The sequence below is a fragment of the Uloborus diversus genome, chromosome 5 (genome assembly GCF_026930045.1).
Source record: "Uloborus diversus isolate 005 chromosome 5, Udiv.v.3.1, whole genome shotgun sequence".
Taxonomy (NCBI): Eukaryota; Metazoa; Arthropoda; class Arachnida; order Araneae; family Uloboridae; genus Uloborus; species Uloborus diversus.
Window position 1 is genome coordinate 182,244,348 of NC_072735.1, and position 27,530 is coordinate 182,271,877.

Here is a 27,530-nt window from a genome sequence, read left to right on the forward strand (position 1 = left end):
AAAAAAGGAGGTTATGATTTCGTATTGCGGCTTTTTATGTGTGTTTTCGAATTATTCCAACACTACTGGACCGATTTGAAATTTTTTTTTTATTTGTTTGGAAGGGTATACTTCCCAGATGGTCCCATTGTAATTTGGTCTGGATCTGATAAGGGGTCCCGGAGAAATCCAAGAAACTTTAAATTTCATACGTTATGATCACGTTATGTTGCTGTGATCGGTATTTTCACACCTAAGCTTTTGGCTTTCTCTTGAACGATATTTAATTCTCGCGGCACATGGATGATTAATTTTCTCAACGCTCTGCGCCGCAAGGTAATTTTTTTTATTATAGGTGTTACTAAAGTATTTATTACTGCGTAGCAAAGCAGTAAATTAAATATATTTTGCTACTTTAATAGTTGAATCAATTACCTTAACATTTTATTTACTAATAAATAACTTTATTTAGGCACTAAAATATAAAGTTCTTTATTTAATATTCCAATTTTTAAATATATTTAGTGTTCAATTGTGGGGGAATTGAATACAGAATACCCCTCCCACACGATTTAATTTATATTCTTTAATAATTACTGTGTCATTATTACTGTGTATGATTTCTGAAGTTTGACCAATATTCTGGATTTACTATTTCACGATGCCGCCAATTCAATTTGAATTTAGGGTTATATATTAATTAGTAGGCTTCAAAAAAAGGAGGAGGTTCTGAACTCGTCGGATTTGTTTTACCTTTGTGCAATGTTCCATAAATACTCGAAGACACCTGTACCCAGGGGCGTGCACAGGGAGGGGGAGGAACACCTGTTAGCCCGAGCCTAACGGGGCCCAATATTTTTGTAACTAACTGTGAAATATAGGGGTAAACAGTATGGAGAGGGGCACGGAAAAGTCATTTGTGATGGGCTCCAAAATTTATGTGCACGCCTCTGCTTGTACCGATAAGGAAAAGTCTTTTTTTGTTTGAAACAGCATAGTTCCTCGGCGGTCTAATGTTAATCAAGTTCCGGTTTGATGAAATTGATTAAACTCTTCAAATATCATACTCACATTTAAATCGATTTGTACTTCATTAACTTTGTATATCTTCTCACTTAGTGAACCGGTTTTTATGCTTTTTTTTTTTTGTTTAGTGGTGGTTTTGTTTAGGGGTGGTGTAACTTAGGTTCCAAATCTTTGATTTACCCTATTTGTTCTTTAGGGAAAAGTTAAGGGTAAAACAATAAATTTCATGCAAATTCCCTCACAAAAGATTAAATATAAAACCCATTGATAAACAAAGGCCATAAAAAAAGGTTTATACTTTCTTTACCTATAGTTAAAGAAAGTACTAAAAATATATATTATTAAGAGTAATGACAATGAAAATTTTGAATTAAGGATTCTCTGAAGCAAACATAAAATTCATTCTAGTGGAATTTTTAATCTTCATCTATAGTGGGGTCGTGTGAAGAAACATGCGACTTTTATCACGAATTACGTGACACTAATTGCAAAACATAAATTACAATTTACAATATTACAATTCTAAAATTTACAATTTTACAAATTTAAACTTAAAGCATTTTTTTTTAGTGACTCGTGCATTTGCTTTCGGAAAGCAAACTTTGATAAAGTTGAACAAATGATGAAGACAATTTTTTTTTTTTGTACATAGTTACACATTTGAAAAAGCTTTTCTTCACAGTCGTCGGAAGTCTCCGAGACGCTCGCCGTGTTATTTACACCACTAAAAAGCAAAAAATAAATTACTTTTAAATAAAAAAAAAATCGCCTTCAAAAAATACCCGGGAACTAAAAGGAAAAAAAATAACTGATTACACTTACGTTCTATTTCCTACCCAAACATAGAAATGAAATTTATTTTACAATTCCAGTACAAAAATCAACTAAACTAAACACCGAATTACAAAATAAACGCTGATTTAAATTACTATACGATGAATTATTTTAAATACCGAACTAATTATATACGATCTCTTAATTTTTAATAACCTTTTGAAGTCGGGGCCTCCTATAAACTACTACCTAACGTAACTGAGTAGGTATAGTTTTAAAGACTAATTTCGCGTATAGTTAAATTAGTGTTTAATTCAGGAATCGGTGGGTTGTCAGTTACGTTGTGTAGTTGTTTTTAGGAGGCCCCGACTTCAAAAGGTTATTAAAAATTAAGAGATCGTATATAATTAGTTAGGTATTTAAAATAATTCATCGTATAGTAATTTAAATCAGCGTTTATTTTGTAATTCGGTGTTTAGTTTAGTTGATTTTTGTACTGAAATTGTAAAATAAATTTCATTTCTATGTTTGGGTAGGAAATAGAATGTAAGTGTAATCAGTTATTTTTTGCTTTTTAGTTCCTGGGTATTTTTTGAAGGCGGTTTTTTTTTTTTTAATTTAAAAGTAATTTATACTATTGTGCTTAGCACGGCCGTATGAATAAATGAAACTCCAGTTTAAGTTTCGGTTCAGCTTTAGAAACCATTATACAGTTTTAGTTTGGGGTTTCTGTTGGAAAGAAAAAAAAATTGATTTGGACTTAGACTGGATTGGAAAAAATCAAAACTAATTAGCTTTCACATACAGACAGTAAATTTTGTAAGAAAAGGAAATCATACATATTTTTCTTTCAAACAATATCAATCATGTTTGAAAGTCAAAAATTACAATTATTATTTCAAGTTCCAAAGACAATATAAAAAAGAAAATGTTATTGTTTTGATTGGACATACCTTACCCAATATTATTGATTGAACGACGATTTGACTTATTTCTAGTATTTGACCAAGAATGCTCTCAGTTATAAAACAAAAAGTTTTTTTTTCTAATTAAACTTGTGTACTTCTGTCAAGCAGAAAAAGATGTTTAGATTGTATATATTTTTTAATGCTTAACCCTTTATATGTTTCCAGAAACTATTAAGAAATCCTATTTTTTTTTTCATAAAAAAAATCAATTTTTCCACTTTTTCCAATTTTTCTCGAAAAAAAAAAAAAAAAAAAAAACCCTGTAAAAACCGGTTTTTTTTCACTACTTCAAAATTTCCAGAAATTTTGTCGCTCTATGAATAAGTTATTAAAAATGTCAAACTTTAATAACCCTAATCTGTACTGAAATCGGTTTCTATGGGGAAAATATCCTGCTAAACCACGGGGAAAATAACTGAGCCCCCCCCCTTAAAATTTTGTATATGGGTGCCCTTGTCGCCAAGCCCTAGCCTGATCATAGCAAAACGCCATTTTGTGCGTTTGAAAAGTCGCTTTCAAACTCGTGGTGTCTAGTAATACGTATTTAACTTCTTAGCTACGAGCTTGAATTAAATCGACTTACGCTAAATTTTTTTTTTTTTTTTTTTTTGCATCTGCTGTTATAATTAAAATAAGCGATAAAATTGAAAGAAGCTGAATCTGATGCGGAGGGAAAAAAAAAGCTCTTGCGAATGACGAAGGATGTCAAGGGGTATGGGAACATTTTCACCTCTGCAAATGCATTTTATATGAAATTTTAGCTTAAAAAAACAAATTACAAAAAAAAAAAACTAATTTGAAATTTAAAAAAAAAAAAAAAAAAACAGGTGCAAACCATCGGGACCCGAAGTAATTTTGTACAAATTTTCAAGGCTGTAAGTGCTATGGGGTCTCCTAACATCCATATTTTCATTGACCCCACATTGTACCACCAGCAGGCCCGATGAGAGGCCATGTCATCCTTGTCGGAAATAGGAACACGGACTTTGAGGCGGGGGGGGGGGGGCACACTGACGCAAAAAAAAAAAGAAAGAAAGAAAAGAAGGAAGGGGGAAAAAAAGAAAAAAGAATGGAAGGAAAAAAGAAAAAGGAGCAGAAACTCCGAATAAGAGAAAACGTGAAGATTAAGTAAAATTTACTCTTTTGGTATTTTCTGATGTGGCACTTCAAATAGAGTTACGTAATTGCTTTCTAGTAAGCAGTTTTGATTTTTCTTCTCACCCCCCCCTTTTCTTCTTTTTTTCCCTTTTCTTTTTCCCCGTTTTTTCTTCTTTTCCCCTTTTCTTTTCTCTTTCTTTCTTTTTTTTTTGGGGGGGGGGGGCCGGCGACATAACTGACAATTGGCTCGCTTTGGCTCCTCTGCGGCCCTGACCACCCCTCAACTCAACAACAGGACTCAACCCTCACTCGCCTTAGTCGTATCCCAGTTCATTATTAACTTACGAATGCACTGAATATTGCCAGATTGCGCAACGTTAAAGAGCATCATAAATTACCGTAGCTTGTTAAGCATGACAAACCACAATTATGAAAAAGAACATCAGAAAGAGACCGAAAGCTGTTTTGACTGGATAAAATCCTGCAGGCATTTTTGGACGGCATTCATTCTTTTTCCCACCGCAGAGGGAAAGGCAATCCTATTCTATCAGGAGAAGGGGGGGGGGGAGATGGAACATAAAATACGATGCCGCTCCGTGATGGAATATTTAATTAGGTGCATAAATTCTGTTGATAGCGCGCTTGTGCAAATCAGCTCTTTGAGGTTTGAAGATTAACAGATGTTGAATGCTTTGCTAGACAAATGATTTAATCGGCGCCGATATCTCTCTGTAACCGCCTTGAAATTCGTCACTTTTAAAATATTGATAAAAATAAGTTTTGACTGAAGCTTTTGATTAGAATGTTCCGAATGAGCAGTACAGAAGATATCAATGTGAATTTTGAATTAAAAAATTATTTATTGTCATATATTGACTATGTCAGTACAAAGAAGACGACACTTTTATTGACGCAACATCTTCTCCATTATGGAAACATAAATTGAAATAATGGCGTTATTGATTGCTGGTGCATTTGAAAAGATGAATATTCTCAATTGCCTCGAAAGTTGGTGGTGTTGGGGCTTTTACCATTTGAAAATACATTATAGGTGTGAAACGATGTTCACCACTTCTGAGTAAACGATAAAAATGCCTCCCCCTACCAGGGATGCCCCCCCCCAAGTTCAATGGCGCAAATCCGCCCCCCCCCCAAAAAAAAAATTCTCAACCCTCTTTCCCTTTTTTATCTTTTATTTTCTAGCTCTCTTTTTATTTTATTTGTTTATTTTTTTAAATGTTTTATTTATTTATTTATTTTTTAAAAATATTTTTTATTCATTTGTTTATTTATTTATTTTTAATTATTATTATTATTTTATTGGAAAATTCTGTGTTCCCCAATGACACACACACAAGCTAAATAAATAAATGAAATACAATATAAACAGAATAAGATAAGATAAAATAAAATAAATAACTTAAATTAAAAATAAATCAACAAATAAATTTTAATAAATAAATAACTTAAATTTAAAATAAATCAACAAATAAATTTTAACAAATAAATAACTTAAATTAAAAATAAATCAAATAAATTTAAATAAATAAATAAAGAAGTTAAAAAATCCCCCCCCCAATTTTGATGGTGCAATTTGCGCCATAATCCCCCCCCCCTCCTTGTGGGCACCCCTGTCCCCTACCCCATTCTACGGTCCTGATTGGAGCCATTGAGAAGAAAGGAATTTCGGGACAAATTAGTATGTTTTTATGAAAATGCAGGCAGGGATGAAAAAACATTGAACCCTTCCTTTTACGAAATTCTGGGCACGGGGCTGGCGAGTTGTTTGAAGGTATGAGAAATTTTATGCAGATTTTTTTAAAGCTGCTTTTTGAAGACAACAAATATTTTCAAAATAAGTTTGCTTTTGTTTTAAGGTAAGCCGTTTTCAAAATGCTGCATTGAAACTGCTCTTTTGTAGAAAAACTTCCACCAAAAATGTGAACAGTGAAAAGGGGTCAAAGAAATAAAGAAACATTGACCACAGACAACCAATTAGCTGAATGCATTGGCGACTGATGGGAAATAAACCAAGCAAAAAACAAAATAATATAATAATAATAATGGATTTCGTTACGTAAAATACAAAAAATTTGATTGAAAAGTATGCAAATTAATGCAATATTTATTGTTTATATTTCCCTTTTATTTTTCTGATACTTTAACGAGAACGAACGCTCCATATTTAGCACTTTAATTCAGACTCTGATCATGCAACGTTTTTTTAAAAATTAAAGTACAGTCGACTCCTGCTACAACGCGATTCGACTTACGCGAAATGGCTATAACGCGAGCTCTTCCCGAGTAACGAATTTTAGGGCTAACGCGAATTCCTCTTCTACAATACGATTTTTTTTGGAAGGAAGTATCGGTTTCGTTATTGGCTCCTAAATATTGATTTCGTGAATATATTGTAATGGATTCGGTGCGACTTCCACTTTCTTGAAATGAAGACACAGTTCTTGATAAAAACACAGGAGCTTTATTTACACTACGTACAGGAGAAATCGTTAGCAACTGCTAAAATAATCATCAGCAATTAAGCAAATATCACTCAACACCGTAAACTCAACGGTTACACACGTATTTACTTCCAAATACGAAAACAACACAGCGAAATGCCTCGCAATAAACAGAGCTAATACACTCTCAGAACAAATTCTCAATCGAAACTCACTCTTTATCCAGCGTAACGGTTTATATACACACCGAAAGAAATCTCTCAAATATTCCAAACGCTTCTCGAAATGCGTAGACCGTTATCAAATTTTATCAATGAACAAAAAAAGAAATAGGGGGATCGTATACTTTAGCCATATGTTAAGGGGTTGTATATTCATTACGGGAAACTATTTACAGGTTACGTTACTACAATAATTACTATTTACAGAATTTGTAACAATATTTTATCCCTATTGAGTCACTGATGGCGAAAGTTCCCTTCACCATACTAGTCCACGCAACGCTTTATTAGTGCATCAAGTAACCACTCGGCGTCTTTTTTTTTTCTTTCTAAATATTAAAGTTGATTAAGTGATGTACGTGCCATGTAGTTTTATTTTATGTCTTTCCCTGCCATTGATCATTTATTTTGTGCATCTTAACAGTTTTTTATGTTGAATAAAGCAGTTTTTTAATGTTTTAATTACTGTAAAAGTACAGTTCTTAATTATAAGAAACTTTAATGTTTTGTTGAGGAATGCTTTAAAGCAGTTTGAGGGGTGTTTATAAGTGTCTTAAAGAATTTCGTATGTTTAAAAAAAAATTGTATACATACCCTTTTCTACAACGCGAAATTTCAACTTACGCGAAGAGCCTTGGAACGCATCCCTCGCGTAAGTCGGGACTCGACTGTAGTATGTCATTAACCGGGACAAAAAAACATGACCAGACAAATCCTGGGTGCCAGGTCGACCAGGCGACTAAAAGATACACTGCAAATTAGTTCTTTCGAAACAAGAATCTTTCAGATGTCGTGTTACACTGTATTTTCCGCGAGGAAAATAGCTATCTATCTGAAGCTTAAGCTTCTTTCTCATTAATCAGGAAAAAAATTTCAGTGATAATAAAATATTTTTTGGGGAAAAAAGTAATAATATTAGCCGAGTTCTAAATTGCGGCTGGAAATTGCTCTAAAAAGTTAAAAATAATTTTATTCTTTGAACACCATCATCGGTACTACTTTTAAGCATAATTTTTGAAGTCGGCGCAATACCTAAAGGGAAAATGATATGTAACGATTTTTGGTTTACATTTTTCATGGAAATCAGTCAAAATTTAGAACGAATCATTAATACTTATACAGATCACTATACACAGATATGTTGTTATCAATGTAATGTATGCAAATTCTATTAAGAACCGGGGTTCATTACAATTTACATTTGTAATTAAATTATAGTTAAGCACGGTTTTATCTACAGTTCTTGCGCCAACTTCAACAATTATGTTTGAAAAGATGGTGTTCAAAGAATAAAATTATTTTTTACGTTTTAGAGCAATTTCCAACTGCAGATTTGAAGTCGGTTCATTTTTTTTTCGAAAATATTTTATTTTATTCCTTTTAGTTGTAAATTTATTTCAGAAATATTATGATGTTACCATTGTGAAACTTCACAATTTTTTTCATACAAATGCTCCATATTTAAAACGCGTCTAAAATTTTAAGAAATTGACACTAAAAACTAATCCTTATTTCTCTTCCGGGCTTTATTTGTGAACTAATTTAATTAGAGTCATTTAAACATTAACGGGTTTCCCAAACTAATTCATCTTTCACTGCAATACAAACAGAGCCGGCCTTAACGAATGCGGGGCCCGATTGGAGAATTCTGGCGTTGCCCTTTGCAGAATGATTGCATTTAATTTGAGATACATGAAAAGAATGAGGGTGAATTTAAAAAAAAAACGTTTGACAAGTTTAACAGCTAGAAGTTTTTGATGCGCAATTTAGTGCTTTGACAGAAAAGTTATGTACCATTTGTTACAAGACCTAAAAACGAAGTTTAAGTCTTTGATGACGTTAGCAGTAGGACAGAGATATAACATAGGAGATCGACCTCCTCCGGAAAATTTTAGAAATTGAAATCTTCAAACTTAGTTTCAGTCGGGCGAAGAAAGGAGAGGGGTTCAAATGCCTCTCCCGGAAGAATTTTGAATAAAATAAAATTAACAGAATTTAAAAAACAGCTTTTGGGCCCCTAAAATTTGGGTGCCTCGGGTCAATTTCCGCTTTGTATGCATGCGATAGTTAGGTCTGAGGTTGGGCTTTTACTTGATTACTCACTGTACTAATCGACGATAATCATTAAAAATTAGTTCCTTGAGGGCCAATTACCTAGTTCACTTTTTGCTGGCCGTTTAGTTAGGGTACAGTCGGTAAGGCTATTGTTGATTTCAGATGTTCAACTAGACAGATAATTTAACTTTTTTCCAGAAATTTATTTGATACAAGTAGTTTTGGAAATAAATTCCGCTAATTTTAACTCCGAATGCTTTTAATGAATTTAAAATTACCTAAAAGCTTCAGGAACCTCCTTAAAACCATTGATTGGACTAAAAGTAGCTCAGCATTCCCATATTAATCATCAGTTAAATATTACATTTTAACTTTTTATTTTCATACATTTTTTTTTCTTGTATATCTAAAGGGAAAAAAAAAGTTTTTTCTTTCGACGCTGGGCCCTTGACAGCGCGGGGCCCGATTGGACCCTTTTGCTCTAATCGGTCTAAGACCGGCTCTGAATACAAATTACTCCGATAAAAATCCTGACGAAAAGATTTGATGAGTCTAGCTATTTCACAAAAGTAGAAGAATGTTGCACCTACAAAGATGTGCGCAAGTAATTGTTCTTGTTTCTTAGGTTTTTTTCATTCGCAACTTCAATTAACTCCTACCTATTTTGTTAATTTCGCATTATTTCCTAACATAAAACTTGATATCCATTGTAATAAAAATATTTCCGCAGAAATTTCAATATTTTTTGCAATACACTGCAAAGTGAACAGTTACAAATATACAAATGTGACGACCAGCAACAGACTCTGGGCCCAGCAGGCTGGTCCTAGTCAGTTTATTGGTCCCCAATCAAGGTCAATGGCCCCGTAAAGCTATCTACCCCCTTACTCATTACCAGGGGCGTGCACAGAGGGGGGGGGAGAAGGGACACCTGTTGGTCCAGGCCCGAGCATGAAGTGGGCCCGAGATTTTTTAAATGATGGGTGAAATATCTGTAGGGACGAAGGGGGTAAACATTACGTAAGGGGGCCCGTAAAAGTTATTGGCCCCAAAATTTCTGTACAAGCTCCTGCTCATTACAGCCTCTTCCGGTTAGCTGCTCCAAGTAGCTACAATTCTACTAAAGTAATAATGTTTTCGAATTTCCAGATTAGCCTGAGACTTGAATAGCTTAAAACAATGACCCTTCGTCCTGTTTTCCGTACAAAAATTTAGCGTAAGGTAAATCCACTAGAACCCTCCCAGACCGTTTTGCTCAACGTTTTTGATTTTCCTAAGTTTTTACCAGTTATTTCCCACTAAAGCTGTTCAAAAGTATTGCAAGAAAATGTTTTAGGCTCATACTTTTTATACGTGCCATTTTAAGTTTGCTTTATAGCCGTTTTTCGAACAAAAACAAGTTATGCGCAAATGCATCCAACTCAGTTAATTCTACAGCTATCAAGATAAAATAAAATCCTACATTTGAATGATGCCCTGGAAATGTTTTTACACAATATTGCCTAAGTGGTGAGTAAAGTGAAGAAAAAAGTTTACAACTATAAATTGAAAAATAGCATAAAATAAGAGTTTCCAAGCTGCAAAATTATTAAAAGGAAGAGAGACTCAGTTCCAATTCTTATTTATTGTGCGGATATAATGTAGGACTACTTGTAGAAATTTTAAGCTTGAATACTTTGTCCCCCCCTTTTTTTTGTACAATTTTTCGAAAATGGAAAAATTCGTATTTTAGCAAAGTTTAAAGTAAAATATCTCAAAAGGGACTGAGTGAAAAATTATGAAATTAATGATTTGATTAGCAATAGGTGAACCCAGTTTCTAGTTTGGAAGAGGATTCACGCTCCAGAAAAAATTTGCAATAGTAGTTCTGAAAAACGCAGTTTTACAGTTCTTGATGATATTTTAGGGTCAAGAAAGGTACGTGGGGCTCCAAGGCTATTTTTAGAAATTTAATTCTTACTAGCTGTATCCGACGCGCGTTGCTACGCCAACAAAAAAATACATCATTGTACTGGTTTTCATGACAATCGGTTGAACGGGGCAGAAGTTGCTACTCTGCAGTTCCACCTGGTGGCGAGTGGCTTCAATGAGCATATTATGCACCTTCTCAGTGGAAAAATACATATATATATATATATATATATATATATATATATATATATATATATATATATATATATATATATATATATATGTATATAGCAATTTTCATAATAATCGGTCCAGGTATCAAGTGAAGCCGTGACTATACTCAAATTTTGTACTCACGCAGTTTGCAAGATCAATCAATCGCTAAAAATATCAAATAGAAAAAGTTTTAAATCCCCCCGTTGCATGAAAAGCCATAAAACAATAAAGGAAGAATTTATTTGTTCAAACTCAAGAAAAATGGCAACAGCTAACTTCTTATCAATTCGCAACTCCAGCGCTCGAATACGCTACCTTGCGGAGATTTACAAAACTGCCGACAAAACTAAAACATTGCATTCCATGTGTTCATTTTGGGCAAAACAAATAGTTTGTTATGTGTATTTTTTTATTTGCGTAATTCATCATTTGGAATCGTGATCCGCAACAGCGTAACATCAAAAATATCTGATATAAACTGTGAGTACACATTTTATTTATCTTGTTCTGAATGAATTTGAATAAATATCAGTTTTTGAATTCGATGAAAAAAAAAAACGAACTTAACAACATTGACTGGACAATTTTCCTTAATCTAATTCCACATAAATGATTTAAATAACCTTTGTTACTACAGTATCCTACTGAAATAGACAGTATGCAAATAAATTTTTTTGAAAATATTTATCGCAGAACAGATTGAAAAATCCAGAAAGAACGTTAAGAATTTGAACAATAAAAAATAAAAGTTCGCCAAAAATCTGTTTATAGGGTTATGGTTTTAAAATTGTGTGAAAGAATAATGTATTTTGACAAGATTTCGCATATCAGGTAAATCATTTCCATGACGAATGAATTAAATGCATGATTTCTTTTGATATCCAATCATATAGTCATAGAAATAAATTATCTAGTGTTAAACGTTACTTTTGACAGTCTGCCACGTATGTGCACTATGTGACAAAAATGTCAACAAATGCCAGAAATGTCACGAAACTGAACTTAATATGTACTAATGTATAGAAAAAACGGTACAAAATGAAAATGCCGTTCGAAGCGAACCAAAAATTTATGAATTCCGAATTCAACATCGTGAAAATGGCTGCTTCAGAACAACTTACTGTGTGTTCTGCATAATTTTTTACTTTCGTAATACTTTTTGACTTCTAATCTCTTTCTACATGGGTCAGAATAAACAAAGGACTTTGAAAAATCTTTTCAAATGAATAAAGAACAAAAAATCATACATGCGAACAAAAATATCTATCATTTCCTAAGTTTAGAAGCAATTTATATGTTACAGCGTGCGTTTGTTTTAGTTTTTTCATCGGCCATTAGACAGTGGCTGCAGCGCCCCCTATAGTTTGTTGGAGTTGCGAATGAGATCTTTCACGCGAATTAATTTCTGCAGCCGACAATTTTATTCGTATTTATCCAACGGATTGTGACTTAAATTGGAATAAAAAAGGAACTATCGATCGGATTTTTTTCGAACTGATAAACATTCCCAGTACCAAAAATAACAAACGGTGAAAGTTTCAGCCAAATCTGCCGGGTAGTTTTTGAGTTCATGGATGACATACAGACAAACATTCATTTTTATATATATAGATAAATGTGATTACTGCAAATATTTATAGTTTGGGTTAGGAATGAGACTCTTGGACTGTCTCCAATCGATTTTTTGAAAAAAGATAGAAATACGTATCCCCCTCCGCCCCCACACACTACCTCTTTAATTTTTCATAGTTAAAGTTCCAAAAACGCTATGGTGGACAATTTTTGATGCTTTTACCGACAGGGTGTTCTGGAGCTCTCCCCTAAAAATTTTTCGAAATTTGAAGTCTTAAAATGAAATTCTTATGCAATACACTTCATGGTATTAAAAAAGGGATTTCAAAGGCTATTGCCCCAAAGGATTCTATCACTTAAATATTATGAAATGGTAGTTTTCAAAACCAAAATATTAACAATCTTTGATGATATTAGAGAAAGGGGGTCGGAGGCCCTTGTTCGAATATTTTCCAAAACTGAAGTCTTAAACACATGAGTGTAAGACCATATTTGGTGACGTTAGGGACACTGCAGTTTTTCAAAACCGAAGCTCCAAAAACGCAATTGTAAACGATACTCGATGTTTTCAGGTTATTAGAGGATCTTCTTTGGAAATTTTGTGAAAGTGAAGCCCAAAAAACGAAATTTGACATAATCTGTAATAACTTTGGCTGGAGGACTTTGGAGAAGAAAAATTTTGAGGACTAAATAGAAAAAAAAAATGAAAAAAAAAAGAGGGGGGGGGGGAGGGGAGGCGGGAGATATTGAAGGAAGAAGATTGTGCAAGGAGGGGGGGGGAGGAGGCGGCACACAATTCGCCGCCAATAATCTGAAGCTGTTGAAAAATTTAAATGTCAATATTTCCTTTCGAAAGAAATTAAGATTTTTTTCCCAACATTCTTTTTTTTTCTTAAAATAACTGCTTTTTCCCAAAATAAGATATCTTCTTCTCTTGAATAATTAAAAATATTTTTTTAAAAACATCAACTCAGCATTTTGTGGAGAGGGTCACCAGTCTTGTGCCCCCTCCCCCCCTGGATGCACCACTGCAGCAAAATGTCCGGGAGTTCTCCTTCAAAATGTTTTGAAAATTTAACTTAAAAAAGTTGGATTTTAGTTGATTTCGGAGTAGATTTTATTGATAAAGTTTGTTGCAATAGTCATGTTTTTTTTTGGACTTGATTAGCCATAGTTGTTTCAAAATAGAAGAATTGGAATTGATATACGAATAAATACCCAATTACAGAATATGCAATATTCTATACAATAACACAGCACTGAACAATAAATGGTTTGAGAAATTTCTTTGTTTGCATGAAATTATGAATTACGTTTCTTTTTTCAAATGGATAAAATTACTTTAATTCTTAATACGAGCACAGTTATGTTTTTTTCGCTCTAGTGACCTGTGGTGTTACATTGCATTCAAGTAAATTTACTACTATAGCCAGAGCTGCCAATTGTTTCGAAAAACTCGTTGTTTCTATGAATGCAGATTAAATCTACGACGCTATGAAAGCAGGTAAAAAATAACGATTTTTTGTTTTTTAAATTTATAACCCCCCCCCCCCCCAAAAAAAAAAAAAATCACAAACTGCATGAAAACTAAATCGGTAAGTTCAGAAAATCAAACTTCTAGACGTGTGCTGCTGGTTTAGTTTTCATGCAGTTTATCGGTTCTTCGTCAAAGAAAGCGGAAAAAGTGTCAAAAATATCGAGAAGAATATAAAAGCACTTGGTCATTCCTTATTACATCTTTAAAGACGGGTTATGCAAGATGTACTATTTGCAATAGCGAGTTTTCAGTTGAAAATGGTGGTCGTGATGATTGCCGCAAGCATGTTACTTCAAAAAGACATGCCGACCGGGTGAAAGGTACGGCTAGTAATAAAGAATTTATCATCTTAAAATATTCAGTATAAAATCTTTTATACCGTATTTATATTTTCTGTATTATGTTTGAAATTCATTAAATATTATATTTTTGTTCATTATACAGTTGACAATTTATCACTGTTTGATTCTGAAGCAGTGCCCCCCCCCCCGGAAAATGCAGCTACGATTTTGGATTTTTCAAAGGTTGGCAGCTCTGAGTTTAGCAGTTGTGATTTTTTTTTTCTCCCAACTGCGTTTCTGGGTGAAATATACTAAATTAATGTTTTTCAAAACCCAACGAAAAATTTTGGGGGTGCGGCGCACCCCCGTAAATCCGGCTATGGGCACGTGTGTGGGTGCGTGTGTATGTGTGTATGTATGCGTGTGTATGCCGTGAGTGTGGGTGTAGGCGTTCGTGTGTGTGTGTATGTAGGCATATGTGTTTGTGTCTGTGTGCAGGCATGATTGTGTGTATATGTGTGAGTGTGTAGGAGTTTGTGTCTGTGCGCAGGCATGAGTGTGTGTAGGCGTGTGTGTGTATGCGTGTGTGTGTAGGATATGGACGCAACCTGGAGACGGTTTTCGCAAGAGGAGCAGCATCATGAGGCCCGTCGACGCGACTGTGGTGCTGGCAGTGGATGCTGGTGGGAAAATAAAATGATAGGAATTCAAAACAGTCAAATGAGAACAATAAGAAATCGTGATTGCTCAAAAAAAAAAAATCTTAATGTTCTAAAAAGCTAAAAAAAATGCGATTGTTCTGTTTTTAGAAACGAAAGTGTTTATTTTGAAAAATAATGGTGATATATTTCTCCAAAAGTTTCTCCTTCCCGATATAAATTCTTTATTTTGCTCTCTTTTCCGATTATTATTTTGATTTCAACATGTTTCAACATAACTGCACCTCTGCGTCCTCGTTTAACTCAAATCTGATCAAACGGTCTAAGAGAAGCCTTAAAAAGTAAGCTTTTCAATCGAGTAAGCAGATTAAAAAAAGGTTGTTAGGTGAATTCATTCATAAGAGAAACTATTCACTGCAATTAAGATGAATTAGTTTAATTTGTTTTTCTTATGCATGAATTTCATTTCTAATTCTTTTTGCCTTGATCCCTCAATCATTACTAACGAAAAAATGTTTCAAAAAATACCCAACAATCATATTATTTTCTTATTTCAGACCTCGTCATATCGACACTTTTCCATTGTAGTAATTTACAATAACATGTGGCAAGGTTAATGTTTATATCCGAATATTACCGAAAGAGGATGTGATTACGTAATCAAAAGAATGCTATGGAATGCAGACACACTTGTTAAGATACAACTTTATAATGAAGCGCAAGGTGGCAATACCCAGCAGCCAATTACACGCAGCATTTCGCTGTTTGGCATTGTTGTTGCTTGGTGAGCGTCGGAACTTTAGGGAGCGATTTAGGATCCCCATAAACATAAATAAACTTCATCATTTTGACATCTGTAACGCAATGAATCAAAATCCAAAACTAATCAAGCGACTGAATTGTCAGAAATGGGACTGCGTCATTTTGAAATGATTCGATAGAAGAAATGCATAGGTGTCAATTCCTGACACCTCGCAATATAATCATGGCGGTAAGAAAAAAAATATTTATTTATCATTCCTTTGTTTCTTTTACGTATAGGAATGCGTCGGAATTTTTGTGCAAATGTTGTGCTTTCGTAGGCATTCCTGTTGTGTTCGTTTGATCACCTGGTTCCGTAACTCGAAGCATCTCTAAGCGTAAAGTAGAAAACTTCTTAATTTTTTCGCGAAATTAAAGGGTTATGTTTTTGTTTTCGACTTAGCTGTTGTTTATGTTATATCGCATACTTGTTTTCGATTGTGATTGAAAGCAAATATTCTTATTTTAATTGCACGAAAAACTATTTATATAGTATACTCTTTCATAAAGTAGGCGTGTTCGTATTGTTTTGTAAGGATTACTTTAATCCAGGGATTCTCAAACTTTTAGACATTGCGACCCCCTTTTTAGACTTAATATTTTGGCAACCCCCAAAGTTTTAACTCTGTCTAAACCCTAAAACAATAACTAAAAATAACACAAGTGGGTAAGTTTTATCCTTAAAAACACAAGTAACTAGAAAAATAAGTATATGAATTTTTTGTCTCTTGAATTATTTTATAAGATACAGTAGTAGACCTTACTAATTTTATAATCTTGCAGTAGTTTTATGACAGAGTTATTGACCTTGCACGTTTTCAAGTTTAATCATTGCACGCAGTACGAAAAAGAAACAAACAGAGATGACTAATGACATCGTTGCGCCTGGAAGTTTTTAGTAAAAACATAGCAATAATTTTATTTTCTTTAAACTTTTCTTCCACATCTTGCGACCCCCCTGGATACATCCCACGACCCCTCTGGGGGTCGCGAATCGGTAGATTGTGAGAAATGATAGGCTATAATTTTTATGACTGGTCTAAAAAATTTTCTATTTCTTAGTTTTGCTTTTTATAATAAGTATGCCATTTTTTTCACTAATATCGTATTTGAAACAGACTAACTGGACTGTGTACACACAAACATTCGATTTTTCCGCATTGAATAATTGTTTGAAGTTTAAATTAATATTTCAAACTTAGTTCTGTTAGTTTGCTAATTTTTATGTAAAGTATTCAAAGCAACTCTTGATACTATAGTCGATGTTTACTTAAATTTTGACAAATTATTCTATTACTTTACATAAGAAAGGTTACGATTCTTATGGATTCTAGAACTAGTATCTAACTAAATTCAGATGATTTTAAAACATTCTTTGATTTTACCTGAAAGAACCTACATTCAGCGACTACAAATATGCCATTTCTGTTTATTTACATTTTAGTTCTCCAGTTTAATAGCAAAGCACATTGCTTTCCTTTGATTATTGGCTTGATAAAATAATTTCATTTTATTGAATTATATCTAACAAAGAACAAACTCGTCTGAATTAAATTTTTATCCTTAAATTGGCACAAATTGCATTTACATGCATTGAACATCATTAAAAATGTGTGCAATTCATTTTATTTTGGCTGAAGAACAGCTGAAAGTGAGAATTGACATAGTATGTCCATAATTTTAAAGTACTAAGTAATGTTTGTGAAAAAATATTTATGACTAAAAACTACTGTTATCTGCTACTTGAAAACATATTTTTGATTGTCAAAATTGTATGAATAAAAATTTGGAAGGCTTGTTCATAAATAAAAACATTGACATTTCTATGCTGAAATTAGATGGTAATTAGAGTGAGGTTCAGTAGAGCAATTTGCTGCAAAATTGATTTGAATTTTTTATTTTCTACTTAAGCTGTTTAAATTGTAGCTTTGAATTAATCATTCATAATTTAGATTTTGTTTTCTATTTCTCCTGAAACAAATTTTGCCATTTTTCTCTTTTGAAATTAATTCATGAATGCATGAAAATGAATGTTTATTAAGAAAAAGAAAAGTTTTTCTGCATTAAAAAGTAAAAGATTATATCATATTGTTATATATATAAGTTGGGCAAATTTGCTGAGAATTGCATATGTGTGCTAAGGATTACAAAAAACCCCTTTTTCAATGCAAAAAAAAAAAAAAAAAAAAAAAAAATTGTATGAAAAGACATCTGATAAATGCTAAGGCTTTTGTGTGCAGTTGTCTGAAAATTTGTGATTTAAGGTTCTAGTATTTTCTTTTAAGGGTGTTGTTGGTTCTAAAGGAATGTTTTTATGTTTTACATACAACTTTTTTAAAATTCAGGACGTAAACTTATTTTTGATCGATTTAAAATGTTTTGAATCAGCATGTTTGATATATTTTTTTTCTAACAGTTTGAATCTTTTTTTCCATGTTTTCATCATCTCGTTTTCACAATGCATTATTATTTTTTCATTTAGCCTATGCGCAGAAAAAGCCATGGCAGCATCAGGTAAGAGAAAAAAAAACTTTTATTTTAATTTTGATATTTTTCAATTGTTAAAGGCGTATTTAAAGGCTTAGCGTATTTTAAATTGTGTCAATTTTTAATTTATTTATCACTATTGCAAAATTAAAACTTTAAAGTTGGCGACATTCAACAACTTAAATTTTTAATTCTATGATTGCTATGTACTTGTAAATCTCACCAATCACTTTAGGCACTTTTTCTTGTCACCAAGGTAGAAACTAAACAAGTCGCTAAATCAAGTGTTCAACCTATAACAGAAAAGTTCCTTAATTTTACTGTGCAAATGCTTTTAAATTAATTGATTTCCTAGCTATAATTTTCAATTTTTGGTTGTGAACAGTCATGGAAGAGGATTTTTTTTTTCTAGCAGCAGCTTTAATGTTATCATTTGCAGGTGTGTAAATAGCCCTCAACAATATCAAAACAAGAGAGAATAAAAAATTAAACATAACATCATGACACACAACATTTGTGCAGGCATGTCAAAGAGACTTAGTCTTATCAGCTTACGATTTCCTCATCTTTTCCCTCTTGCACTCCAATATTTTTCGTATATATTGCCTGACAGGGCTGGACAGACTTGAAGATATTCAGAGTTCAAAATCGAGTTAGTCTTGCAAATAACACAATTCGTGCTTGCAAGAATTTTTTTAAAATCTAAACAGGTATTTTGCTAAGCAATGGTGTCCTGTTTGCGGGTGTTATGCTTAATGTGACCAGACGTCCCGCTTTTTGTCTTACTGTCCCGCTGCGGGAATGTCCCACTTTTTTTGTTTAAATTCCGTCACACAAGAAATATAACATACAATCTAGATTTTTTAAACGCTTTATCGTTTTTTTTTTGCTGTCAGTAAACGTAAGAACGGCAGGTAAAATGTTATTCTCTAATATTTAATACGCTGAACTACCTCCACCATGATTTGGATTGAAGAGGAGGAGCTGTTAAGCGTCAGGTGTTGGCCGCGCACGGGGGAAATAAATTCTTTTCATTCGTTGTAATTGTTACACGTTGTATGATTATCATAATTTTACGAGACGGGTAAACGTAAATGCGTTTTGAATGACAACTTGAAAAATAAATTTCCATTTTTCAAAAAGGGCGACAAAGAAGGTGAAATCTTTTGTGAAAAATGTCAAGGGCATTCATTCAGTATATCCCACGGAGGACTGTCGGATATAACAAAACATATTGATACAAAAAAACACAATAATTTTGATTAATAAATTTGTTGTGTGATACAATATTCTTTACATCAATACTATTAAATTATTTTCAACTTGAGTTCTTTATTGGTACATTTGAGTTATTTCTTGGCATTTTTCTGTGACGTAAAATATTACGCCTGTGGAGAAAAAAAACTACTCTACCCTCCCCCCCCATCATGTGTCCTAATTTTAGCTTGAAAAATCTGGTCACATTAGATATGCTCATCAATTACATGATGTCTTTGGAGGTTAGGGGCTATGGTTATAGTGTCCCTCCAGGGCTTGTTTTCTACTTGAATTAATTGCTGTTTTGCATAATTTTCTTTCCTTATTTTCTTAACCAGCGCGGGTGCCCATATGCAAAATTTTAAGGGGGGGGGGGGAACTTAGATATTTCCCCTATGGAAACCAATTTCAGTGCAGATTAGTTATTAAAATTCGACATTTTCAATAACTTAATCATTAATGGCTGGAGAAGAAATGTTTTTACACTTTTGGAGAGAAAAAAGTACTAAAAACAAGAAAGTTCGAATTTCCAGGGGGGGGGGGGGCTTGAGCTCCCACTTGCCTCTCCCCCCCATATGGGCACCAATGCTAGTGGTACCTGCACAGCTTTGCCCATAGTAGAAAATTGAACAGTCATTTGGTTTGACTGTATATTTCCAGTTAAAGTCAATGATGCGTTTTTTTTTTACAAGATCTCTTCTTGTCATTCAGTTTTTTTTAGTTAAAATATTTCATTGTAAATGTACTTCAACGAAATACATTCACGAAATACATATTTCAACGACTAAAAGACATACTCGTAATAACACACAAAAGATAATTTACGTTTCAAAAAAAATTCCATTTATCTTCAATTTTTGATTTTATTCTTGAGCTAAATCCTTTAGAATGGCTTACTTAAGGTAAGCCTTGGACTTTGGTTTTCTTCAAACGATTTCTACGATTTTCTTTAAACTATTCCTATATTTCTCCTTATGCCAGTAGAAACTTCGAACAAACTGCATCTCATGCAGCTAATTCCAAGTTTTCAAATTACCTAAAAGATGGTGCATTTTAAAACTTGGTGATTATAGTTCCTTTCATAATTTGCCGCCATGTTTGTACAAAAATACTTTATTCGACAATAACATGTACATTACTTTGTCTTTTTAATAAACTTTAAAACAAAACAAAATCATAAAGTTCCATTAAAGTGAAAAATATTGTAACGGATAGGTAAATGAAGCCATTAAGTTGAAAAGTAATCCATCAAATAAAAAATGAAAAACAAACTTGAAAAGTTGGAGTAAAATTCTCCACCAATTAATTGAAGCCATGTTAAAAGCTCCATTAAAGTGTTAACCGATTCACCGAATAAATATGTCAAGACATCATTAAACATTGGAAGTTCCATTAAAATGCAAAATAAGGCATGCAAATGATTTATCCGCTACTTAGCAGACTTCCTCGAGTCTCAATCTGCAGATTCACAGAAATCTGCTTTCATGGTTATTCCGTTTTTTAAAAAAACTTTAATTTTATGTATTAAGTAGAAAAATACGGAAATTCCACAAAAAACCCATGCTTGCGAAAAAAAAAATGGTATTTTTGCTTGGTGTTTTTATGTTGTCCGCATTTAATGTAATAATAAGTAATATAGAAAACCAAAAGCAAATATTTAGATTGCTTGTTAAGTAATTCTTTGCTGTTTTTTTTTACTTTGTTTATTAATAAAAGATATTTTTCTTTTGAAACACTTTTGCATTTACTCCTTTTTCAGATCTCCACATGTTAAGAGAGACAGTAAATCACAAGTGGTTATTGAAGGGTGGCTGTTTAAGCTAGAGGGAGGGGCTCTGAAGCAATGGAAGCAACGATGGTGTGTGCTGGCAGATTTCTGTCTTTTCTTTTATAAAGGTAAGTGAATGCAGAACACCAGAGCATAAAACTGGTCAGTAAAAGTCAGTACAAGTCAGTATTCTTCATCTTGGTTAGTATTTGCCAGTTTTTCCAAAATTTAATCAGTAAAGTCAGTATTTTTTTGCGAATTTGCCCATGAGTTCTTTTAAGAAACATATCGGCAGTGTAATTTTATCTGTTTCTCTTATAAACTTAATAAAATGCCAAAAAAGTGAGGCATTGCCAATACTGCAACCACATTTTGCCAACCTGGTAAAGTTTGCATTATTTTATTAGAATAATTTGCTGTTAGCTTTTTAGCCTACTTTTCAGAAATATTTTTAAAAAGGAACAAATATATGCTTAGTCTCTGTTGTAAAAAAATCTGTAGAAGAAATAATTGTCAAATAAATAACTAAGTTAATGAATGCTACAAAATAAAAATTTTAGAAGTAAGGTATTGAGATGGAGAAAGGTGTGTCGAATGGTCTCTGATTGCCTCCTAACCATTGGAAAAAACCTTTATTGTTCAAAAAATGTTGGAGAGGGTGCAACACTCCCTTTTTTCTCCAATGATTCAAAAATAAGGCATAAGTACCAATGCCAAAATTGAAAGAAAAATATTAATCCCGAACTAACAGGGAGATTTGTTTTGAACAAACTTATTTAAAGAGATCTTGACATATGAAAAATATTTCTCAAATGTGGCTGTTTTAAGGTATTTTTAAGAAATTTAAAAAGTTTTAATAGTAATATTAATGCTGGCTTAAAACTTTTATTTAAGAAATTAACCATGCTTAAAGTACTTTTTGTTGCAAATATTTAGAGTAGGCATATGTTTAAATTTTTTTTTAAATTTAATTTCTTTAAAGTTTTCATAAAAGTTTTATATTCTTTAATTGAAATGGTTTCTTGTAGAATTAACTGCAATGACATAAGATGATGATTGGTTGATAGAATGAAAATGAAGGGAATTCAAAGCATGAGAAAGCTGTAAATGATTTTTTTTTCTTTTTGTTTTAACAAATCATGATTGATATGGATCTTTTTTTCCCCCAATAAATGTTTAAATTGCTATGAAATTCATTTTTGTTTTGGCAATGCTTAAAAAAGATAATCAAAATTTCTGTTGGAAATTTTTTAAATAAATTTTCAAGAAAAAGAGAATTTTATTTCAAATTTATCTGATTAAAATTACTTCTAATGCCTACAAAATACAAAATAAGTATCATTGTAACAGAAAAATTGCTTTATTTATTAATTTATTTGGTTTTAAGAGGCCTCCATTTCTCCCACTATACTTTAAAGTTCACAGTAGAACAAATATTATGTGAATGTGACACATCATGGAGTGCTTTATAAGATCATAGGGTGTGTATTTTATTTTTAAATGTGTACATTAATCATGCAATACATGGTAAATAAGGGGTGATTTCTCAAAAAATTGATCCTTCAAATTGATTTTTTTTCCCCTATTTCTGTTCCAAATGTAACAAAGAAAGAAGTGATTGACAGCATTTTTTTGTGTACTATTCTTAAGAAAGATATACTTTTATGTTTCTTTTAAATATCTTGTAACTTTCATTGTGTTAATACATTCATCATGATACAAGGGAATTCAGTTTCTACCCAATACTTCTTATTTACAATTAAAAGTCTGCTGAACATGAGACTCGGTTTTTCTAAAAAGTTGTCAGACTTTCTTTTTAGGCTGTTTAGTTTCTCTCTGTCTCTCGATCATCTTCTTTTTCAATCATAAATGCTTGAAGCTTTTTGAAAGCAGTACAATTATTTTCACGCTAATAAATATATACTTCATTTCTTTAATTAGAAAATGAACATCGCTGAATGTGCAATTTATGGATACTTTACCTTCTGTCTCTTTTTTTTGATTTCGGAATTTTTTAAAGTAATTTTACAGTGGTTTTAAAAGAAAAAGTAATGTGATTAATGATGAAAAACCTTTCTCAATAATTAAGAAAAATTTTGAACATTTGAACGATCTTCTAAATTAATGTAGATGGGTTGCTGTAAAAATTCATCATTTTTATGGTCGGGATCTGACAAATTCCTGGTGCCAGGCTCCTAGGACAACTAAAGAGATACCCTAACAACCAGGTTTTTTTTTTCAGAGGCCATGTTGCACTTAATATTCTTTTAACTGAATAATACAAATACAAATACAAAAGTGACGACCAGCAACAGGCTCTGGGCCCAGCTAGACTGGTCCTAGTCAATTTACAATCCCCAGTGAAGATCAATGGCCCTCTTAAAACTGTCTACTCCTTTGCTCATTACCACCTCTTCCGGTAAGCCGTTCCAAGGTCCCACTACCCTGCCAAAATAATAATTTTTCCTAATATCCGTGTTAGCCTGAGATTTAAATAGCTTAAAACAATGACCCCTTGTCCTGTTTTCAGTGCTAAACTTTAGCCCCGTAACATCTTTCGTTTTAATAAATTTAAACAGTTGAATCATGTCCCCTCGGTCTCTTCTTTGCTCAAGACTGTACATTTTTAGCCTTCTAAGCCTGGAATCATAATCTAAGTGGGAAAGTCCACTCATTAGCCTTGTAGCCCGCCTTTGAACCCTTTCCAATACATTAATGTCTTTCTTAAGATAAGGAGACCAAAACTGAATAGCATACTCCAAATGCGGTCTTACCAAACTTCTATATAAGGGCAGAAGAACTTCTTTAGATTTATTTGAAATAGATCTATTGATAAACCCAAGCATCTTATTGGCTAGCAATGCTGCACTGTTGGCTAAACTTTAAATCCTGACTTATTAGGACCCCCAGATCAGTAACTTTGTCTGCCTGACTAATGACTGAACCTTGCAAAAAATAACTTGTACACTTATTTCCATGCCCTAAATGTAGCACTTGACATTTCCCAACATTAACAGCCATAATAATTTGTCTGGCATCTAAAACAATTTCCCCGACTTCTACCTTTTAAAAATTTTTGTAGGTCTCTGCACATCATCATATAGAAATTATGTAAACTAAACTTAGAGCTTATAGTCAAAATTTCATTTTGCTTTTACATTACAAATTAAGCGTTGCTATACATTACAAATAAAATAAGCATCCTTTTTACAATGCATAATATTGCTGATTATTATCAAAGTTATTCTAAAGTTAGTATTTTGAAAATTTTGTTAGTATTTAATCAGCATTTAATTAATTTTGGTCACTGAAGTCAGTATTTTTGATTTTCCAAACAGTTTCACCCCCCTGATACTTTCTTTTTAATTAAGTACATAAATGCAAGAGTAATCTTTGGAAATAGTAAAATTCATTGCTTAAGCCTAAGTATCATAGAAAAAATACTGTATTTTTTTATACACTACAGTCCCATTGCTCACATCCACAATATTTTAAAATGTACTGTGTGTATGATACAATAACACATTATATACTAACCTCTGTGTAGATAAACTAGTTCAATTTATCTACACATTTACTATGATCTGTTTTCACTGCATAAGAGCAGTGTCTGGATGTTGATCTTTAAATTTTTACAACTATTAATTATGCTTTACATTGTTATATTACTCTGCATTTTATCATCATTTTCCTACTTTTGAAAAGTTTATTCATTATTCACTAAATGTATGAATTAAACTCACATCTTTCATTTAAAATTTGTACCAAATAAGCTTTACATCATGTTGCTGCACATTACAAATAAAGCTAGCATCTATTTCGTAAGTATGATACTCTTTTTTGTTACGCCAAAGTTTGTTACGTTTTAAAATTTTAGTCAGTATTTAGTCAGTATTGGTTTAGTCAGTATTTTATAAATTTTCGTCAGTAAAAGTCAGTATTTTTGACCCTCCAAACAGTTTTATCCCCTGGAACACTTTTTGGAATCAAAAGATTCCCAGATTCACATTACTGATGATCAGGCCCGTGTCCAGATTTTCATAAAGGGAGGGGTTTTAATCTTACCTGGGGGGGGGGGGGGGGAATTCAATCCCTCACAACCTTTAGTTTTACTACAAATTGTCGATCCCAGTATGGCATTTATGCACCTGTAAGTCCTGATGTACCCCCCCCCCCTTCCCCTAGAAGAATAATTCTGGCTGCTCAAGTGACCAAAGAATTCCTTCATTTTACAGATTCACTTTTATCAAACCTTGTTTGTTTGTTTCTTTTTAATTAAATCTGTTAACTATGCGGTTTATTGCAACAAGTATTAAAAACTCTCCACAAATTCTTTTTATGCAAGAGAATGCATATCAGATTTTATGTTCTGAAATAATGCTTAGAACGAGCTTATTGTAGATGCAAAAATTACATTACTAAACACCATCACTAATACATCTTTATAGCTGCAACACATGCCAAATTCATCATTACCTTCTTACAATAAGCAATATTAATGCTTTGTATTGGTACGGTTCTACCACCACAGTTTTTTCAAATTATTATTTCAGTCGGCAAAGTTTTAACAGTTGTAAATTACATAACATTTGAATGTTATGCAAAATTTTTTAAGTTATAAGAAAAAGAAATGCAAGCGTTTAGGTCCAACTGAGTTGAATTAGAGGGAAAAAAATACAGAATTACCGAGTTAAAATTACATTAAAACTTCAGAGAGAAAGGAGGGGAGGGGACGTTAAACGTAGGCTTTCACATTAAAGTTAATTTAAGTCGATCGTTTTCTTCATTTGACATACTTTTTTTTTTCAATGGGAGGGGTTTAACCCCTAAAACCCTCCCCTTGGACACGGCTCTGCTGATGATAATAGTTTACTCTGTTTGCCGTCACTTAAAAATCATCACATATCACATGTCAACTCAAAACTACGAAACAAGTTAAAAATAAAAAAAATTCATTTTAAAAATTATGCTCTCATATCTAGAATTCTACTTACCTTTTCTCGATACACAGTGACATTTCAATGTACATTTTACTGCTTATAAGGGTTATTAATTTTAAATTTGCACTTTCAAATTAAATGTTTGGAACATAAAACCATAGAATTAAATCATGAATGTTTTGTAATTTAAATCTAATTTTTATATTTGAATTTCTAGTTATCATGTTAGAATTATTTAGAGTTATTATATTAGAAGTATATTGTAACAAATCCTAGTTTATTTATTGTGCTATACAGTTTTTAAGAAGTGCTTGTTTGACCAATCCATATTTATTATAACTAACTGACCCGTGCGAAGCATTCACGTTTGACAGCGGTAATTAAAAAAATGACTTTTTTAAACAGCAATTTTTTGTTAAATAACCACAATTTGAATTTTTTTTTTTGCTGATGCCCGTGAAAAATAAAATAAAACGATGCCTTATTTTTGTTGTATTATAAAATATTTAACTAACACTTGCAAAAAAAAAAAAAAAGAAAAAAAAAAAGAAAAGAAGTGTACTTAGATTTACCATGCTGAAATGAGAGTTTTCTTTTCTGATTTTAATGCAATAGCTTAACTCTGGTTGAGTATCTTGAAATGAGTTTAGATTTTATGTGTGGTTATTTGCCAAAAGTTGATGTGTCAAATTTGACCATTTTCTACATTACCAATCATGATATGTGTTTAGAGTGGTACTTTTTTTATGCCAGAATTTGAAAAGTCTAAAGATGAAGTGAAGCAGAAAAAATATGAACTACCAAACATAATAAAAAACTCATATAATTTTTTACCAAAAGTTGATAACTCTACATATCATGTTTTGTCACGAACAAATTTCAGTAAACAGTAACAGCAATGCTTAATAAAAAAAAATCAATTTTTTGCAAAAAACCACCCCATTGTAAGTTGTAATTTTGTTTTCCCTTTTCCTCCAAAAGTGGTGAAAAAAATCTATGAAATGATCCCTTACATATCAAGTTTGATGAACTATTTAGTAAGTTATAGTGTTGTTACAAAAAAACTCTTTTGAGAAGTAATATTTATGAGATCAATCCATTTATCCGGAATGGTTGGGCCAGATCTAAACCTTCTATAAGAATTTTCTCAAATTAATAATATTTTAACTGTGTATTGAAATGCTGATTTATACATTTTTTTAATTAGGTCCTCATGAGGAGAAAATTACATCCTCAATATTGCTTCCCAGCTACAAAGTCAATCCTTGCAGCACTGAAGATAAGATTTCTAGAAAATTTGCTTTTAAGGTATGTGTAGTGTAATTTATTAAAAAAAAATAAATAAATAAAAGTAAATGTTTGGCCCTCTTGGCTTCCATAAGAGGTTTTCCATCTCCAGCTCAGTCACTTTCCTATGCTGGGCTGATGAGTGCTAATAAGCACGAAACTGCAGTCCTCGGCTGGAAATGACTGAGCTGGCGGTGTATTTCATGTATTTCTGCTTTAGCCCTGACTAAT

General features: G+C 32.4%; 1 protein-coding gene across 1 annotated transcript in view; it reads left to right on the top strand.

Annotated features, from left to right (window-relative positions):
- Nucleotides 1–15,744: 15,744 nt before the first annotated feature.
- Nucleotides 15,745–27,530, top strand: part of LOC129223325 (uncharacterized) — a 74,627-nt gene continuing 62,841 nt past the window's right edge. Inside the window, exons 1-4 of the mRNA XM_054857892.1 lie at nt 15,745–15,750; nt 18,043–18,074; nt 21,064–21,200; nt 27,220–27,320. Coding sequence (XP_054713867.1) covers nt 15,745–15,750; nt 18,043–18,074; nt 21,064–21,200; nt 27,220–27,320 — 276 coding nt within the window. The remainder of the gene's footprint in view (nt 15,751–18,042; nt 18,075–21,063; nt 21,201–27,219; nt 27,321–27,530) is intronic.